The sequence below is a fragment of the Dipodomys merriami genome, unplaced genomic scaffold, assembly GCF_024711535.1.
Source record: "Dipodomys merriami isolate MVZ:Mamm:240054 unplaced genomic scaffold, mDipMer1.0.p SCAF_25, whole genome shotgun sequence".
Lineage (NCBI taxonomy): Eukaryota > Metazoa > Chordata > Mammalia > Rodentia > Heteromyidae > Dipodomys > Dipodomys merriami.
Genome location: NW_027203937.1, coordinates 24571142 through 24590714, shown reverse-complemented (window position 1 = coordinate 24590714; position 19573 = coordinate 24571142). Strand labels below are relative to the sequence as shown.

The 19573-nt window shown below is 43.1% G+C and overlaps 1 protein-coding gene across 10 annotated transcripts in view; it reads left to right on the top strand.

Moving 5' to 3' along the window:
* Irag1 (inositol 1,4,5-triphosphate receptor associated 1) overlaps positions 1 to 19285 on the top strand; it is a 106876-nt gene extending 87591 nt beyond the window's left edge. For 9 of the 10 annotated variants that reach the window (XM_070035316.1, XM_070035307.1, XM_070035317.1 and 6 more), the window contains 6 exons: positions 251 to 300; positions 823 to 930; positions 2732 to 2796; positions 9958 to 10077; positions 11291 to 11425; positions 15573 to 19285. In XM_070035316.1, the coding sequence (XP_069891417.1) occupies positions 251 to 300; positions 823 to 930; positions 2732 to 2796; positions 9958 to 10077; positions 11291 to 11425; positions 15573 to 15816 (722 nt within the window). In that variant the 3' untranslated portion in view covers positions 15817 to 19285. The remainder of the gene's footprint in view (positions 1 to 250; positions 301 to 822; positions 931 to 2731; positions 2797 to 9957; positions 10078 to 11290; positions 11426 to 15572) is intronic. The other variant, XM_070035309.1, reaches the window with a different exon arrangement.
* The last annotated feature ends 288 nt before the right edge of the window (positions 19286 to 19573 follow it).

Here is a 19573-nt window from a genome sequence, read left to right as displayed (position 1 = left end):
AAAGATTAGAACTAAAATGGATAATTTCCAAACCAGTATTGGATAGGAGGATTAGAAAAACAGAATCAGTTTTTTAAAAAAATGTCAGTATCATTGATCAACAACACAGAGTTCCCACTCTGTAGGTAATCTCTCAGAAAGTGATGTGTCTATAATAATCCCTTGAAGTTCAGTTCAGACCCATGGATACCTTGTTGGAGCCTATTCTAAAACTTACATGAGTTCTCTTCTCTGTTCCTTCCTGCTGTAGAAGATGGGGTCCCTCGAACGGCTCGGTCCATGTCCCTCACAATGGGAAAGGTACGCATGTTCAAGGAACACTGGGATTGGCTCCCAGATTATGACAGAAGTTTCAGTGATCACGCAAGCAATGCTTCACTCTTGGTAACATGGGTGCCTGAGACCTCTACAAAGCTTCTATTACTAGACTAAGTAGCTTCTCACCTTTCTTGCTCATATGTAATTTCCCTGACTTCCCTTAAACAAAAGTGATATGATGCTTGAGTTTTTGCTGTCGCTATAGGCAGTTTTTATACATTATCTACAGAGTCATTTGGACACTGTAAGGAGGGATCATTTCCATTCTGTTACACAAAGATCTCATTGTCTAACATAGGAACATGTTGAGAGATTATTCATCACCAACAGAGTGAACACAACTCACTTTGGTTACTTTTTCCTACGAATTCCAAACACGATCACTACCCCAAAACCAAAATATCCACCAAATGTTAGGAACCAGAAGGCTTTTCCCAAGCTCTTTAGAACTATAATTACTGCTACCTCCAAGACAGCAGGCCCAGGTCACTTGTCTTCCCACAGAATATGCCCCGCCGGAGAGTCAGTGTTGCTGTGGTTCCCAAGTTTAATGCCTTGAACCTGCCTGGCCAGTCACCCAGCTCATCACCTATCCCCTCCTTACCAGTCCTGGTAAGTATGATTATACCTGTCTCCCAGCCCTCAAGTTCATGATTATGGAGAGGGCACCAACATGGGGGCAAGGCCACCAGAGGAGAGGAATTTCTAGCACAGAATTTGAGTGATGGACTAAAACAAAAACAAAAAACTCAATGTAGACCATATCACATGTATCCTACTGCTCTAAAATGGTCCCAGTCTGCTGGGCACTGGTGGCTCACGCCTGTAATCCTAGCGACTGAGATCTGAGGATCATGGTTCAGAACCAGCTTGGGCAGGAATGTCCATGAGCCTCTGATCTCCAATTAACCACCAGAAAACTGAAAGTGGTGCTGTGGCTCAAGTGGTAGAGCACTTACCTTGAGCTGAAGAGCTCAGGGACAGTGCCCAGGCCCAGAGTTCAAGCCCCACGACTGACCAAAAACAAAAAAGGTCCAGTCCCTTGAGTAGGGCTTAGGTAGTACAGAATGTGTCCTTGTAAACAGTCACACTTTTTTTTGGGGGGGGGGGTCAGTCATGGGGCTTCAACTCTGGCCTGAGCACTGTCCCTCAGCTCTTCAGCTGAAGGCGAGTACTCTACCACTTGAGTCATAGCACCACTTCCAGTTTTCTAGAGGTTTATTGGAGATAACGGTCTCACGGACTTTCTTGCCCAGGTTGGCTTTGAACCGAGATCCTCAGATCTCAGCCTCCTGAGTAGTTAGGATTACAGGCATGAGCCACCAACGCTTGGCCTAACAGTCACACTTTTATTCTTCAATTCTTTTTCCACTTTACAGTGGCTCTGAGTAGCTGAAAGTTATAATGTCTGGTGACTGATAGGGTACAGCTTTGAACCCTCCAATCCCAGAGCCTGAATTCTTAACCTGGTATTGTCCTCCCTCAATTCACTGTAACATTGTTTATAACAATGAAACACAGAAAACACCCAGTAGTGTTACTACAGAGTTCCTATGGGATAGAACTACTGTTAATAATTTATTCTGAATAAGAAGCATTCATATGTGTGTATATACATGTATAATTCCATTTTGTACTTTCAAAGAGTGTAGCTATGTAAAGACATAAAAAATTCTAGATGAATGTATGTAGAACTACTAAATAGTTATCTCTAGACAATGATATAGAAAAGGGAAATTTTTATCCTTTTTTGTCTTGAAATTTTATCATTGGTGTCTTTTTATATTTATTTCTTCTTACTTTTGTGGTCCTGGGATGTGAACTCAGGTCCTGTGCTTGCTAGACAGGTGCTGTACCACTTGAATAATTCCCCAGTCCAGTCCCCCTTTTGATATTTTTATAGGAAGAATGTATAATAAGAGAAAAAATATTCATTTCAATTTCTTTAAACAAAGACAATTTTTCTATGAGAAAAATGTCTCAGTGATGGGCTTTTGCAAGTGTCCCTCCCCTCCCCATCCCTGGGGGAACTTGGGACCTGTGTTTGGTACCAGGCTCACTGCTGTTCGTTCACAATCAAGAAATAGAACAGAGAAAAACTCATGGCTGTTCTTCAGAATGAGAGCTCCAAGTGTAAACGCTGCTCTCCACTCAAGGACATATAGAAGAGGAGAAGGAAAAGAACAAAGGAGCAAGTTGCAGGTCCCCCAGGGATGTGACACTGAGAACAGGGGCACAGGGAAAGCCTGAGAGAAGGAGGCACACATGGACTCTGAAGCAGAGTGGGAAAAAGGAGAGAGGAGAGGGTGCAGACAGAGGGGAGGGGAGGAGAGGGGCGGCATTGCCAGCGTTCTCAGAGCCTTGGCTTTCTTTGTTTCTCATCTTCACTTCCATCTCTTGTTTTCCTATCCAGTCAGAATCACCCAATGGTAAAGGAAATCTACCTGTCACCCCAGCACTGCCTGCACTTTTGGAAAAGTAAGTTCATTGAGTTTCCTCTTAATGTTAGGAATCCCTAAGGAACCTTTCCCCAACTCATCTCTCTTCCCATCCTCAATTCCAAAATGCACTGCAAAGAAAAGGAAGTCTTAGGGTAATGCATGGGACTGAGCCCATGCAGTCCAGCTCCACTTTGTAAAATTCTCAAGCCAAGAAGATGCTATGGATGAAGCCAAGCGCACCAAGTCTAAGTAGGGTCCAGGAGAAACAGAGTTTCTCTGGTGGTTGGGATTCTTTTGGTTACAGAAACAAAAAAGCCCCATTATTTTTGAACAGTGCTTAAATAATAAGTACTGTCCAATGTGGACAGTAGGGCTCCGGCTCATTATCTGCAGTTCCCTGCCCTCTAGCCACTTTCTGTGTTGACTTCATCAACAGGTTTATGGCAAATGACTGATATTTCCAGAGATTCCAGACAAGACAGTATCTAGAGGAAGATAGGCACCACTTCCTTCTCCTTTTGTTTCTAGGCTTGAACCCAGAAGGCTTCACAGTCTTTTCTTTTAGTGTTTTGTCGAACTGGTAAGATGCCCCTTTCTAAACCACCCACAGACTTGGGAATGGGCTCATGGTTATGGGCTTAAACTGCTCATGAAGTCATGGAGAGAGTCACCTTTCTCTGAAGCACAGAAAGTCCATGAAGAAGACTAAATTCCTGGGGGTGGGGGAAAATATGTGTTGTTAAGCAGTAGAAAGGAAGATGAGTGTTAGGAGAGGAGTCGATAGGATCTGCTTCGCGTGACTTTTGCTTGACTTTTCTAGGCATCTATGCAATTGGAAGGTCTTTTCATCTTTAGCCAGAGCAAGACAGACTGTTTCTATGTACTGAGAGGAATTTATAACTTACTTTTCAAATTCTTTCGTTTGCTTGTTGGAAAACATCTGGATCACAGCTGCTACCTCTCAGAACTTTCCCCTTGTGTCTTTCCTCACTTGGTGGACCAGATACCTTAGTCTTCTTTCTTGCCTTCAGGCAACTTTAGTCCATCATTTTCCATTGCTATTAGAAACATTTTATTTAACCCTACAGGAAATGCGTGTGCCCTATCAGTGCAGGTAAGCTCCCAGGCTCCCAACTCCCGACTGTATTCCTCCCTCACCTTTCCCCATGTTTCAGCCTCCTACTTCTCACTTAGTGACTCCCTGGGGTTAGTGGCAAGTTTGCCTGGTATGTAACTCCTTTGCCACTTGACTCTTAAAAGCTCACAGGTCCTTCATTATGTGATATGTCCTCCCCCTTCATCTCTCTTCTTATCACAGGGAAATTGTCAAAAGGTGACATTTAACCATGTAGAAGAAACGAAGGCCATGGAATCTTACCAAATCCCTAGAGCCATTGTGCCTACTCCATGGTCTCAGAATCTTTCCAGAAATTGTCACATATGTACTGAAGAGCTCCCTAAACTTTTCCTTCTCATCCCTTCCATTTCGGAGGGTCCCCTGAAGCCAGTCACTGCAGATCTAAGTCCCACTGTGCCCAGCAGACTAATCATGCTGGGCCAGGGCCTGACTTGTAAAACTAATGTTCAGCAATCTGCGAGCTGCTGTCCAAGACAATGGATAAGAACATGATCTTAGTAGGAGAATCTAGGGTGCAAAGTTGGGGGCTTCAAGCAAAGCACCAAACCTATAATGTCAATGGATGAGAGTCACTGGTGACATTAACTTTCCATGGGTTTAGAATCAACAGAGGAAAGATCAGGGTGAGCATCAAAGCCAGTCACAGCAAAGGTTCCCAGGAGGGAGTATGAAGCTGCTTCCTACACCTGACCAGAAATCAGCATCAGCCATGTATGCTGAAACTGATTCATCTGTTGGGAATAAAACCAAATAAGCTTGACTGCAAAAAGGGTAGGGAGGACTCCAAGGAGGAGACTAGGGACTCCTAATGCATCTCCCGCTGGATTTACAAAAGGTACTAAGCAATTTCCATCTAAGTCTTGAAACTAGAAATATTTAATAGATTCCCAGTTAACAATAAGAAACAACATGAAAATGAATGAATATGTTCACAGTTAATGGATTCCAGCTACCCTATTCATAAGATAGAAAATACGTTACATCTTATTAAATTATATTACTAAACAATTACTATCGACATTGTGTTTTACACTGCTGCATTAAACTTCATGTTAAAAACAATTCTACATTTCCTAAGCATTCAGTAACTAAGCAGGGCAGGGACTGGCAATGACTGTGATAGAAGATCAAACAGCCTGTGGCTGGTTCACAAGCAAATACCAGGAAGTTCACTCACTGCCCAATGATTTATTGTAGAATTCTAAACCTTGCTCTCATAGGTCATTTTGTAAGAAATTGTTCTTCACAAAGCAAGTCTCCAGTATAGGAACTGGAGACTTAACGAAGCATATAGATAGAGAGTGATATCCAAAGTTACCTTGAAGCTTAAAACAAAGCAAAACTCAAGGGCAGTTCTACATATAGGAAGAGTGATATACTCTTTTAGTCTTCTACTCTTTCAACAATTATTCATTAAGATCCAGGAACATAGGACACTCTGAAGAAACTCTACTCTAATGGGAAAGGCAGGAAATAATCTTACTATTCTACAATGTCATAAATGTTAGTGTAAGTACAGGTTGATAAGGGAAACACACACAAGAAAATGAGTACCAAACCCAGAACAGGTGCAGGATGAGGAAAACGATGGCTCAAGAAATGATTTCCAGGGCTGGGAAGGTGGCTCAGTGGTAGAGCGCTTGCCTTGCATGCATGAGGCCCTGGGTTCGATTCCTCAGCACCACATAAGCAGAAAAAAAAAGTTGGAAGTGGCTCTGTGGCTCAAGTGGTAGAGTGCTAGCCTTGAGCTGAAGAGCTGAGGGACAGCACCCAGGCCCAGAGTTCAGGCCCCACGACCGGACCCAAAAAATAAAGAAAGAAAGAAAGAAAGAAAGAAAGAGAAAGAAAGAAAGAAAGAGAAAGAAAGAAAGAAAGAAAGAAAGAAAGAAAGAAAGAAAGAAAGAAAGAAAGAAAGAAAGAAAGAAAGAAAGAAAGAAAGAAAGAAAGAAAGAAATGATTTTCCCTAGGAACTTACTTATAAAATAAAACCTAACTTTATTTGATAAACTAGATGAGCAAGAGATTAGTAGCATTCCAGCTTTTAGTAAAAGGAAAAAAAAGGGTTGGGAATGTGACTCAGTGGTAGAGTGCTTGCCTTGCATGCATGAATCCCTGGGTTCGATTCCTCAGCACCATATAAACAGAAAAAGCCAGAAGGGGCATAGTGCCTCAAGTGGTAGAGCAATGTTTTGTTCAATGGTAGAGCCTTGAACAAAAAGCAGCTTAGGGACAGTGTCCAGGCCCTGAGTTCAAGCCCCAGGACTGACAAAAGAAAAAAAAAGAAAAAAGGTATAGAATTGTCAAGGAATAGTGACGATAATTACTGTTACAACTTACTAAACACTCACTATATGCCAAGTACTTTACTAATTACTGAACATTACAAGTCTTAACTAATCCTTGCAATAATCCCATGAGGTAGGTAGACTATTTTTTTCCTTTGGCAGTGTCGGAGATGTTCTTGCTTGCTAGGCAGATGTTCTTCATGAGCCACATCCCAGTCCTTTGTACTGTAGTTATTTTTCAAATAGGGTCTTGTATTATGCTTAGACCAGCCTGGCTTGTGATCTCCTTCTGACCCATCCTACATAGTTATGACGGCAAGCACATATCAGCACACACAGTTTTTTACTGGTTGAGACGATATCTTACAAACTTGACTTACTTGCCCAGGTGCTCAAATCATACTCTCAAATCACACTCTCTCAAATCACAATCCTGCAGATATTTACCTCCCAAATAACTAAGCTGGCAGTGTGAGCCACCATACCTGGCTGGAGGTAGATATACTATTAATCTCCTTATCTTACAGATGAAGAAACTAATGCTCAGAGACTTCACTTGCCTGACTTTGCACCACTTGTAGATTGTGTAGTTTATGCTCCTGATCTCTGAAAAAAGAATAGAAAAGTGGTGGCCTCAGAGAAGAGGATGGATTTAAGACCTCCTTCTGAAATAACATGGCCAATGGCTGCAGGGAAAGAATGGAGTGTTGGCAAGACAGGCTATGTGAGGCAAATAGTCATTAAGGGACCAGTAAAGCTATAACAGGATGACACCCAGGATAAGCTTCATAAAAGCAATCATTCTGCTTAGGTATCACAGTGAGATGTTGTTTATGATCTCTGACATCATAGCTACACTTTTGAAGAAGTCAAGGTAAATTGCTTGAAGATTTTAGAGGACACTAGATTTGTACAGTAAGTTAGTCTCCTTATTGATAATATTCGGAAGTAAATTTGTCCCCTTAAATAAGCTTTGCAGCTCCAGAAATGTAGACTGAGTAACAAGGAGGAAGAAGATGCTTTAGCTTAGATCTGTTGGCCAGGATTTGCAAAGAGTGAGCAGAGGTATCTTAGAAACATTGCTGAGCCAAGAGGTAAGATGTGTCCGTTGAAAAGGGCTGGAATCACTTTCAAATATTATTTGCTAGGTGGGGAAAATTCAATCTAGTATGCCTACCCAGTCAGCAACATAGTTTGACTAACTAGTCCTCATGTTACTAAGCACAATGAAAAACACTTTTGACTTGGTAGACTTATGAAAAAAATAACCCACATTTGAAATGAGTTACCCCACAGAAAGGCACAAGATTTCCCAGAAATCCCTAGGGTAGCCATAGGCTATTCTCAACGTTAGTTTACACCATCAAATCTGTATTACTATTCTCATTTTGCAGTAAAAGAATCTGAACTTCAACAGGGTTAGGTAATTTGCATGTGTGGAACCTAGGATTTGAACCTAGGTTTACCTCACGCAGGCTTTTTTCCTCTATAATATATTGTCCTCCTTCATGCTTGGTTAACATTAAGCCTCTAAAGTCAACAGCGATAAATAAAAGAAATTAAAAATTGTGATACCAGTATTTCATTTCTACTGTCTGAATGTATTTCATGAAGGAGTTCCTCTCCTTGCCCTTGGCTGCAGCTGTGTTTTTCTTCTCTTGCTCCAATCATTTTGACAAATAGGAAACTGCATGCACATTAGGTAAAGGTCACATGGAAGGGAGTGGATAATGTAACTTGCAAAGGGAGAAATGTTATGAATAGTTGGTATTTTTAGAGTGTTATCTTTCTTGTTCACAATGGGTTTTGACTTCCAGCCTGATGAAATGTAAATTTTCAAGGTCTGAGTGAAAACTAAGAAACAGAACACCTATGCCAAGAATGGGGAACAGAGTGAAGGCTCACTCCCAAGCCCTGCCCAAGAGGTCAGAGACAGAGGGCAGCTGTGATGTCTCAGCACCTGGGCTAGAAGGCTCTGCTCACACTTTTACCTTGTTTGAGGGCTCCTCCACAACCACATTACTCCCAGTGGGATTCTGGTTACCCAGGCGGGCTGCAGGATCTCTAGGGAAGGCATCTTGCCTTTGGCCATCAGGACACTTCCATCGAACCTGGGACCCATCCATATATCCAAGTGGGTCCCAGTATGCCCAGCCTTGCTACTAGAATTTTCTAGTATATTTATTTTCCTGCGCTGTACTTATTCCTCAACCTTCCCAGGATCATCTACCTCTCCACAGATGACCTTACCTTCCACAGAGAACATTTCAGTGACAGGGCCGATGTCTCATCTTCCTTCACCAATCCCCAGCAACTCTTCACTTTCTGCTCTTCGTTATAACCAAGGAGCAGTTCCTCTGTCTTTCTAAGATCTTGGCTTCTTTAGTCAAGGACATTGATTTTTTTGGCCATCCCTTTTATTCCCTCTGCTACATCCAAATGGGTTTCATCCTCTGATCCAACTGCTTCAGCTGAGTGTTCCCTCTGATATACCCCTCCATTTCCCATCTTTGTCATCTTCCCTTCCTTATTTAGTCTTTTCAACCACACTTGTACCTCAGCATTACCTCAGGATTCCTTGTGACCTCTCCATTATCAAGTCTAATAGTCAGTCACCTTGGACTCAGAAGAAAATGAGCAGCTCTCCCTTTCAGACACATATCCCTTTTGGTTCCCAAAGCTTTACTTTCTCCTGTCTTCCCTGTACCCTTTCAGCTGCTACTCCATCTCTGTGAGCTTCTCCTCCTGCTCCCTCCACCCCAACCCCAAGCTTAGTGCAGAGCTAGCTGGGGCTTCCTCTTGGGTCTTCTCATTTTTTCTCATGCTGTCTCTCTAGGCAATCTTGTCCATTTCCATAACATTGAACTTCATGTGTATCTGATGACACCAAATGAATATCTCGTGTTGAGAGCTCTCATCTGCCTGACTTGGGTATATCCACTTGTCCACTTGACAAGTCAGTTTGGACCCTTACACATCTCAAAGATTTACCCTGTCTAAGCCGTAACCCCTGCCAGACTCACACTTTTCAGCTTCTCAGGTTTCCCCACACTTTTGTGTCTCCAAATCTTTGTTACATCCTGCATTTCTTGTCTGGGATGACCTTTGAGAGACATGGATACCTCATTTTTCAGTCACGAGCTTCAAGCTCACCACCTGAGAGGCCTTTTCTGGCCATTCACATTAAACATATTTTCTCCTTGTACTTTCTTATCACTGTAAGGTTTCTTTTATGTATACTGTAATTTGTAATTAAGTGCATTTTTTTCTTCTCCTTGTTTTTCTTTGAGGATGAGTGGGAAATTTCTCTTCTAAGCACCACTTTGGCAAAAAAAATTCTTATTTCCCCTTTTTAAATTCCACATTACAATATGCTTATGTTTTTATTATACTTGGTAAATATTTGAAAGAATGAGCAGGAGTTGAGGCTCAAGATGGACTACATGTAAGGAATGACCCAGAACATTTTGGCCTGCTTGTGTTTTCCTCATCTCAGTACTGGAAAATTCCTGTCTTTCTACTCACAACACTTCCTGGAATAGGAATAAAGGTGGATTTGGGAGCATGAGGAAAAGGGGAGATTATGTGATATTCACATAATATCATGGGAGGATTCATGGACTAGTGCTTTTATAAAATTTTGTGTCAGGATAGAAAGAATTTTAAAAATCTGAAAATTCATTTGTAAGCAGGAATTGGGGCAGAGGCATGGTTCTGTTTGCAGACAATTAACCTCTCCCTGAAATGACACCTTGTACTTCCTCCTTCTCACTAGTGGAAAGACAAATGGCGAGGCAGATTGTGAAGCCACAGCCCCTGCACCACCTCTGAGCTGCCTGGAGGAGATAAGCCAGGAGACCAAGGCCAGGATGGAGGAAGAGGCCTACAACAAGGGGTGAGTCAGACTTGAGCTACACCAAAGGGCACCTGGCAGATCTTAGACAGTACCTTCCCACGGCCTCTCTTGTTTCTTACAGACATTAGGGAAGCAACCAGAGGCCCCAGAGCCTGCTTGGCCTGGAAGAAACTCCATAGGAAAGAGTGAGACTGTTCCAAAGGAAAGAAAGAAGGAAGCAGGGTCAGAGGGTGTGGTTGGACAATAACTAGACTACTCTCTTTTTAGGCTCAAAGCCACAAGAATGCCACTGCCCAGAATGGTCTGGAAATCAGGGGCCAGGGTAGGTTCCTCTTGGTGGTGCCTGAGACTTCCTGACACATGTGCATAGTGGGCGTGTTGCTGCCAACAATGCTCAGGGGCAGCTGCATCTCTGCTGCCTACTACTTTCCTGGCCATCCCTTCCTCCTATAAACTGGAGTCCTCCACTTCCACCCATCCCCTTGTCTAAACGAAGCAGTAGCACCTAGGACCAGCTGTTGGTCACTGGGTGACAAGATAGATCAGGACTTGGGCACAGACCTCTATGTGGAAAATCACCTTGAACATGGCAGGGAGCACCTTCAAAAGCTACAGCTTCCCATACATGCTGGTGGGATTGCCCAAGCAAAACTGCTGTAGCTAAAGACAGCTGTTGAACAGTGAACAGCTTGTGTTAAGGGCAGTGCTAGTCCTGGGGAGAAGGACATCAGAAAATGCCAGGAAAGCTTGTCTTCACATTCACAACTGTCATCTGCCCCCGGAAAGTGTGGGGGAAAACTCCTGTACTAGCTTTGTGAACGTTTACCAAATACCTCTCTAGGTCAAGCCCTGACATGTCTGAAAAACATTCTAGTATCCTGTGACACAGGGGCTGTTCTATGGCTGCATAGGTTAAATTCCAAGATTATGTGGAGAGGAGATGCAATCTTATCTCTATGGAATGTTCTATTGGACAAGAACCGAGGCAGGAGACCCTGTCCCACATTTTTCCCCTTGTCAGTTTGTCACATTGTCACATAAACAGGAAGGATGACTGAGGAGTGAGGGGAAATTGTACTGACATAAACCATGTTGGGGTTCAGTGGACCTTCCCAGCTTTTTCCTGTTGTGTGGAACCACAGGAAGTGCGTATCATTGGAGATGCTTGCTCCCGTCCCATCCCCCATGGACTCAGGAAAGGATGTTGCATGTCTGGCCATTCCAGACTCAGTTGTTCCTTTTTGTTCTCTAGATACCAAGAAGGTCTAAAGAAGACCAAAGAACTTCAAGACCTGAAGGAGGAAGAGGACGAACAGAAGAATGAGAGTCCTGAGGAGCCTGAGGAGATGGAAGAAACTGAGGATGAGGAAAAGGACCAGAGAAGCAGGTGGGAAGCCTGCAATTGGAGCCTGTGCCATTGCTGAAATGGTTTACAATTCACTTAATGGTTGACTTGCACAAATTCTCTGGAAATGCTAGTCAAGCACAGCAATGAGTCTAGGGCCCAAGTATGGAGCCATCAGAAACCAACAAAGCACTCATTTGGGATGAGGTAAAGGACATCAAGAGCCTAAATAATTCATGGTATGTTTGCAAGAGCCAAGCGGTCTGAGGTGTTTATGAGCAAGGGAAACAGCCATGGAGAGTTCTTAGGAGCTGAGAAAGGATCAAAGATGGTTAGTAGACTTGTTCCCAGCCATAGCACGGTCCGCCCATTACCCAGCCAACCCCATAAAAAGGCCAAGAGGAAGAGACTTGACCTGAAAACTGAGAGGAAGGTATATATTACAAGAATAAGAACAAGGGCAAAACAGAGGGAACACATGAGGTAGAAGACAAACTTAGATTACTGGCAAAGGTGTTTCCAATCAGTTTGGTCATCCATATAGAGTCTCTTATTTTGGACTGGAAATTCTTATCTTTTTATTTAAAGATACTTTATATTTCATGTGTATTTCTCCCTAAATTAGAGTAGAAGGTAGGGAATATGTAGATAAAGAGACTATAGATCCTGTTTCCTGCCTGGCCTTTAGAACACAGAACAGGTGATGTAACCTTGTCTAGTTTCAATATATCCTCAACCCTACTAGGCTTGGATTATCTCATAGAAAAACTTGTGCCAGTAGATGAATGGACCCTGTCCTTTATGTTTAATGACTGCACACCAACATACTGGATTTTCAGAACGGCCCAAACTTCATATATGCTGTGCTATGGTCTCTGTTAGCACATTCACACTATAAGCTTTGAAATTTTATTTATTTTTAATATAGTTATAGCAATGTTGGAACATCTCACCAAAATCTTTGTTTTTAGATTCTTGGGCCCTTCTGGGGTCTAGGGCAGTCCCCAGACAAAATGGTTATTTGATCTGCTGCTGAACTTGGGACAGGGGATGTGTCTGTGACTTCTTGCTGCTAAACTGGAAATTACCCACATGCAAAGGTAATCAATGAAGGTTAGAAGCAGGATGACTGTGCTTCAAAGCATGTAGGAGTCATCAATAGAGCCCACTAATGGAAGATTCAACCAAAGGTATAGTTCTTAACGTGGGGTTCCTTTGAGCCCCCCTGTTGTTCAGGGAAGAGCCATCCAGGAATTCTGGGGGTGGGAGGGAGAGAAACATTCCCATGGAGAGGTAGCCTGTGCTAGCATGACACCTCTCCTAATGAAAGACACTCAAATTGAACAAGCATAAGCCATACTCTAAGCAATTTGATCCTGTTCTCTTTAGGTTCCACCTCCCTGTTAGGGGTCATCTGCTCTTATGTTTCAGGCCACAACACAGCATCTTCTCCTTGACTGTCATCAAGCCCAAGCCTGGACAAAAACTCTCCCTTTGTCACTTTAAATACAGCTAAAATAAGCTAGAACTTCTAATGCTCCCAAACACAGAAAGAACAAAAGAGAAATAAACAGAGAGAGTACATGGAATATAAACAGTATGGTTTATAAAGCACAGGCCTTATCTAGCTAATTTGATCTTAGGCATTTGGCAGCTCCCACCCTTCCATAAAACTCCAGGGAAAGCCTTTCCTTTGTCCCTTTCTGCCCAGCTGGTCATCAGCATTTGGAAGTGCCCTTGGTCCTGCTGATTCTGAGAGGCCTTGATCAGTTTCCCAATCTTTTCTCCTCCTCAGACCTAACCTTTGATTTTGAGAATGTGTGTGTTCCCCGGGTGATGGATAGCAGGCAGGAGCAAGACCCTCATAGGGTCCTCAGCCTTCAGACCCAAGCTGTCGCTTCACCTTTTAAAGACCAGCTGTATGGAGCCATCTTCTTCATAGGGGTTGGCATGACTTCCCAGTCATGATCACCTGAAACCCAATGGACTGAACCCAAGAGTTTGTTATCTTCAGTACTGGGCAATGCTTCTCCATCCCTGAGTCTCTTAGACCCAGAGTTGCCTACAGCCATCTATCCTCAAACCCGAGTCCCCATGCAAGTTTGGCACTTCAGTAACAGGAAAGGTCTCAAATTAGTAATTGTTCCATGTTCTACTTAGTGTATCTTAAAAACATTTAGCTAAGCCCAGAAGCCAGTGCCTTATTTAAGAGTTTCAACATCAAACACTAAAGTCTTTGTGTCTGAATTTCCACCCTGTTATATGTAATATGTAATTTGCTATAAATATTGATCTCCAGAGAATCACTTTAAAGAAGCTTTGGGTGACTCAGCCCATCTGAGTAATAATAAAACAGAAAATGAAATCTTCTGACATTTACATAATACACTAAAGGAGTGAAATGCGTGAGCTGTGACATAAAATTTTTGTTTTTTTTTTTACCACCTGTTCAAACCTGTTCTACAAAGTTAAAATGATAGTTAGGCCGATGCTTTTAATTTTCCAGTAACTCTCAGAAAACAGAAGTCACACTGTGCTCGGACATTGCCAAATATATTATTTGGCAGCTGCACAGAGGACAGAAGAGTAAGAATTCTGCTTCTAACCTCTCCTAGACACTTGAAGTGGGTGACCAGACAAGAATCACAAAGTTGATCTTGATCCCATCCTTGGTCATCTATTAAGAGTGGGTTTAGAGAGTGATTCTTCCTGCTCCAGCAGTCTGCTTTGGAGCATGGAAATACAGCTCCAAAGAATGACTCCATTTGGGTATCCAACTATATTTAAATAGAACCTAGAAAGGTCTAGAAGAAAATAAGCTGGCATTTCCAGTCTCTCTCTTCCCAAAAGTTATTAAAATAACCAATGATTTTCACATCAGCTAATGTGTTCACTTTTATCTTTGCTTAATTGTACCTGAAATGAGCTGATGCACTTATCATATTGAGAAGAAACCAATCGCTCTTTCCTTTACTTAGCTTTAACATCTGAGGTAAGTACACTGAGCCTCTGGTGCCTTCCTAAGGAGGCCATTTATAGAGATTTTCATGCCATGGTGACTCATCTACTAGTTCTGTATTAGAATAACCAACTCTTCACCAATTGGCTAGCATACTGCAAGTATCTGTTTGCACCTTAGGGTCTATGTGAGCCTTATCTCTTTGGTTTGATAATCCCAAGTATTCTCATTTCTCAAAAAGTTTTAAAAATAGACAGGGCTTTGCCAGTGAGTTCTATACTGGATCTCTGAACAAATGTCTTTTCACCAAAGGTTAAAAAGTAGTTGGTAAAGAAGCAAAAAGGAAAGTGAGCAAAATGGAGGAATTTCTAGGTATAGTAGCAGCACTTAGAAGGCTAAGATAGGGTATTACAAGTTTTAGGCCAGCCTGGGCTATATAGCAAGACCCTGTATAAAAAAAAAGAGGGGGGGAGAGGTACAAAAAAGAGATAAAGGGAAGAAAGGGAGAGAGCAAGAGAAGAGGAAGAAATTAGAGAAAGTATAAAGAGATTGCTAAAATATATGAACTAGAAGTTGCTAGAGGCTACTCATCTTCTCATGGCCTTTGGGGTGGTTTGAAGTGACTCTTGCGGTTGGTCTGAACCTTTACCAGTTATCACTGGACATCAAACTCTTTCTGATTGTTTAGTATGATTCCTCCACTATGGACACAAAGGTGAACTGAGAGCAACAAATTACACATCTCAGCACTGAAGAAGATATCAAATCAGGGAGTAGTACACTAAGTGCAGGATCACTAAGTCAGCTAAGAAATGGTAATGGGTGTATGGATCAGCTAACCACATATCCTCAGGCTTGTAAAGTACAGTTTGAGTAATCATCCCATGAATAGGATAGGTATGAATCGGTAAAGGATCAGAGTTAAGAGTATTGTGGACCAGTAGCTATCAGTATGGCAGCTATGGGACTACAGTAGCATCAAAAATCACCTAAGGAAATTTGAGTATAGATTCCTATACCAAAGCTTTCTTGATTCTCATTCAGAAGACCTAGGGTATTTTGAGTAATTGCTGAAAATACCCCTAGGTATTTTCAGTAATATGCACAGCTCTGCTGAAAACCCTCTGCTGTTGACAGCATAGGAGATATCCTCAAATGGAGAAGCATGGGTCTGGGCATGATAATATGTATTCATTATATTAAACCCTCTACCTCTTTTATCATTGACAGTAAACTTGAAGAACTGGTCCATTTCTTACAAGTCATGTATCCCAAACTGTGTCGGCACTGGCAAGTGATCTGGATGATGGCTGCAGTGCTGCTGGTCTTAACTATTGTGCTGGGGCTCTACAATTCCTATAACTCTTGTGTGGAGCAGGCTGATGGGCCCCTTGGAAGATCCACCTGCTCGGCAGCCCAGAGAGAGTCCTGGTGGAGCTCAGGACTCCAGCATGAGCAGCCTACAGAACAGTAGAAAGCCTCATTCTCATCAAGCCCTGCTCCAGTGGATTCAGCTCACCACCCAGTCCCCAAGTATGGTGTGTCACATCCAGATGTGAACATGCTGCCACCCATCTCATCTTGGAATGAGGAGGGATTTTTTTTTCACACTCAACACCTATTTTTGGAGTAGAAATAGTGTGAGCTATTCACACACAGTAATTAGATGTTCTCGGAAGATTGACACAACTGTCCTGGGAGTGCATCTGGTGGATGAAGAAGTGACCTTGACCAAGGAACTCCCCTGTTCCCAGCTCAGGTGGTGAGGGAGAGCTGAACCATCTTCACCAGGGGGACAGTGAGATGCTCATTGTTGGCATTTTCCTCCCCGCAGTGGCTAACGGGAAGACATGTGCTTGACAGCTAATGCTGACCCTAAAGATCACATCTGGAATGGGAGTATCTTCCCATTTCCCATCTCATTTTCCATGGTTATCCTTCAGCCTCCCCTTCTCCCATTTGGAAGCATAGTTTCTTTTCACAGAGTAGAAAGGTTTCTCAGAAAAAAATATACTGTCTAGGCTGATAATTAGCTCAGTGCTTGAAATGAAATGGAAAGATGTAAATTAATATATATGCATCTATACACATTCAAAATACACATGACATGCATGTACACAAAGCTAACAACCCTCTGGGGTGTGTGATCTGGAGCAATAAGATACTTGTCAAGCCCATCCTTAGGCTTCCCTAAGTGCGGGACAGTCATGGGACACCTGTATTGTGTGTTCTCCACATGGACTAAAGTTTGACACTAAAACTCATGGCTTCAATGGCATATTTTAATGCCAATTCCAAGCTGCTGTACAGCACCTTCTGTTTTCCATGTGTTTCTTCACTTCAAAAGTGATTCTATACAGTTGGCCTTCCTCTTGGGTAAGCAAGAAGAAATGGTATGCACTCAGCTTTTCTCACTCTGTGTGTTTCAGGCACACCTTTAGACTTCAGTTCACACTAGATTTCCAACTCAAGTGGATGCTTCAAAGGGTTTCCTGGGGGATGGGAATGTGGCTTAGTGGTAGAGTGCTCACCTAGCATGCATGAAGCCCTGGGTTCGATTCCTCAGTACCACATAAACATAAAAAGCCAGAAGTGACCCTGTGTCTCAAGTGGCAGAGTGCTAGTCTTGAGCAAAAGAAGCTCAGGGATAGTGCCAGTCCCTGAGTTCAAGCCCCAGGAATGGCAAAAAGGGCGGGGGTTCCCCCTGCTCAGCATATACCGGAAGGAGCACATCTTCTTGCCAATTTAATGTCTCCCTTCCTGGTTTTCAGCTATTGTCTTCGCTTTAATCTTTATCAGTTTAGACGCTGCCGGTTTCTATGGGGTTTCTGTTGTAGTTGCTTTTGGTTTTGTTCTGATAGAGTTTGCTTTTGTTGCCAACACACATAGAACTTACTATGAGTCAAGCACCATCTCAGTATCATGTAAGCATTCATTTAGTCATCAAGAAAAAAAAGCAACCTCAGAGATGTATACTACTCTTCCCATTTTCAGATAAGGAAACAAGACACAAAACAAGAAAGTTGTCAAGCACACACGGCTTGATGTGGAACAGCATTCATAGAGACCTGGCTCCAGGGGCTGTGCCCTTGACCCCTCTGCTGTGTCGCCTTCTCCACTGGTCCTCTGGCTAGATGCAGTCCACACTGGCCTCACACCCCCAACTAGCCCTCAGCTACCCCAGACCATCTCTGGTTCTCCAAACTGTCTCTCTCGCTGCTCTGAACTTCCATTCCTGAGTTTTTCTCCTGCCAGTCTTTTTTCATCTGGCCAATCTTTTTTTGGGGGGGGGGGTCTGGTCATGGGGCCTGAACTCTGGGCCTAGGCGCTGACCCTCAGCTCTTCAGCTCAAGGCTAGCACTCCACCACTTGAGCCACAGCACCACTTTCGGCTTTTTTCTTTTTGCTTATGTGGTGCTGAGGAATCAAACCCAGGGTCTCATGCATGCAAGGCAAGCACTCTACCACTGAGCCACCTTCCCAGCCCCATCTGGCCGATCTTGAAGGCCAAGTGTAAACAGTTTGGTGACCTTCTTCCCCACTTCTACCATACCCAACATAATGGGTCACCACCTCTGTACTTTCCAGCATTTGTTAAGTATTTTCATTATTGACCTCTACCTATAGTTTGTTACCATAATTTATTTATGTATCTGTCTCCCTGGGCATTCTTCTTCAAAGACAAGAACCATATCTTACCCATCTCTTGGGTAGGTGCCTAACATGGTGGCTGAAGTTTGGGAAGGTGTCAAGAATAAATGAACAAATGTCAGACCAAGAACATGCAAGGTGGTGGTGGGCAGCCTGAGACAAATGATATTTTATGGAGTTTCCCAGTACCAACACCATCTCTTAGAGAAGTCACATCTTTCTTGTGACCTCAGCTTGTTCTAATAGTTCTTTAATCTAAGTGAGCACAGGAATAAAAAACAGATTAGCAGCTGAAGGACTGTGTTCAATGCAGTCACTCTCTTCAGAGGAACACCCACCCCTAGACAAGGGGTGTTCCATAAACAACATGTTTATTGAAGTGGGCATCTTTTACAATGGCTGGAAAATGACTGAAAGAGAAGCCTGCCAGAATTGCCCAAGGATGTGCCATTAAGGTGAAGAGGAGTAGAGATACTTAGGGGCATGAGTGGGTGGTTTAACTGGTCTCTTCCACAGGGACCAGACACTACAGAAGGAGCTTTAGTTAATGAGCCCCTCAGAGCCAAAGGCGGGCTGTGAATGGAGACCCAGAGAGAGAGAGCAGCTGTAGGCCAGGATTCCAGATGGCCAATGTCCAATCTCAGCCTACTTCAATGCAGACCAGGCTGAGCTGGCTCATTGTCCACAAGTTCCAACCCCTGTCCCTAGGTAAGATAGAGGCAAACAGCAGGCAGAATGAGCTTTTGCACCTCCAAATGGCCCTACAGGGAGGCCTGCAGGAGTACATCAGGCCTCGCCCACACTACTCCATTATGAGTAAGGGAGGTCAAAGAAAAGGCAGGATAAGGTAGTCATTTTGCAAGGGAATAGCTGGAAAAGTACTCATTGGTCTATGTGAAAATGAAAGCTCAACCTGAAGCAGTTGCAGCCTCTGCCAAAGCAGCTGTGAAATGGAAACAGACCTTGTAGTTTCACCGCAACATTGACCTGAAAAAAAAAAATTGCCTCTTGAACATGACATTTCTGTTTAGCCCTACAAGGCTGGTCACCTATGGTCAGTTGCAAAGTGATGTGTTGTTTGCATTGTGGTTGATGTCACCTAAAAGAACCTTCACTTTCTGGCTGCCACAAAATCATTTATTGTTCTCCTTGTACAGCGTGGCAGAAGGAATGGCGGGGGGGAGGCTGGATTTGTGGGTCACTGGCTCTCAGTCCCTAAGGTTAAGCCTCACAGAGGTGTGCCAGCATTGAACTGTAGTGTTACATACCTGAGTTTGAAAATAAAAAAAAAGTATTTCCAAACTTTGGACAGTAGTCAAATGACTCCTCATTCCATACAGTGGAGCCACAGATCGCTACAACCCTGAATTAGATGCCCTTGGAGATCAATGCTTCCAGAACCAGGGCAGAGGACCCCGCCAGTGGGTCACTGTTCTCTAGACTCCCTCACAAGGGCTGGAACAACCTTTCTTCATCCCTTGCCCCTCCCTGGGCCTCATTTCCCATACCTTCCTATGAGGTCTAAAATATAATACATTGTGTTTTGATAGACTATTAAGTTTTTACCAAATCCTATTTTC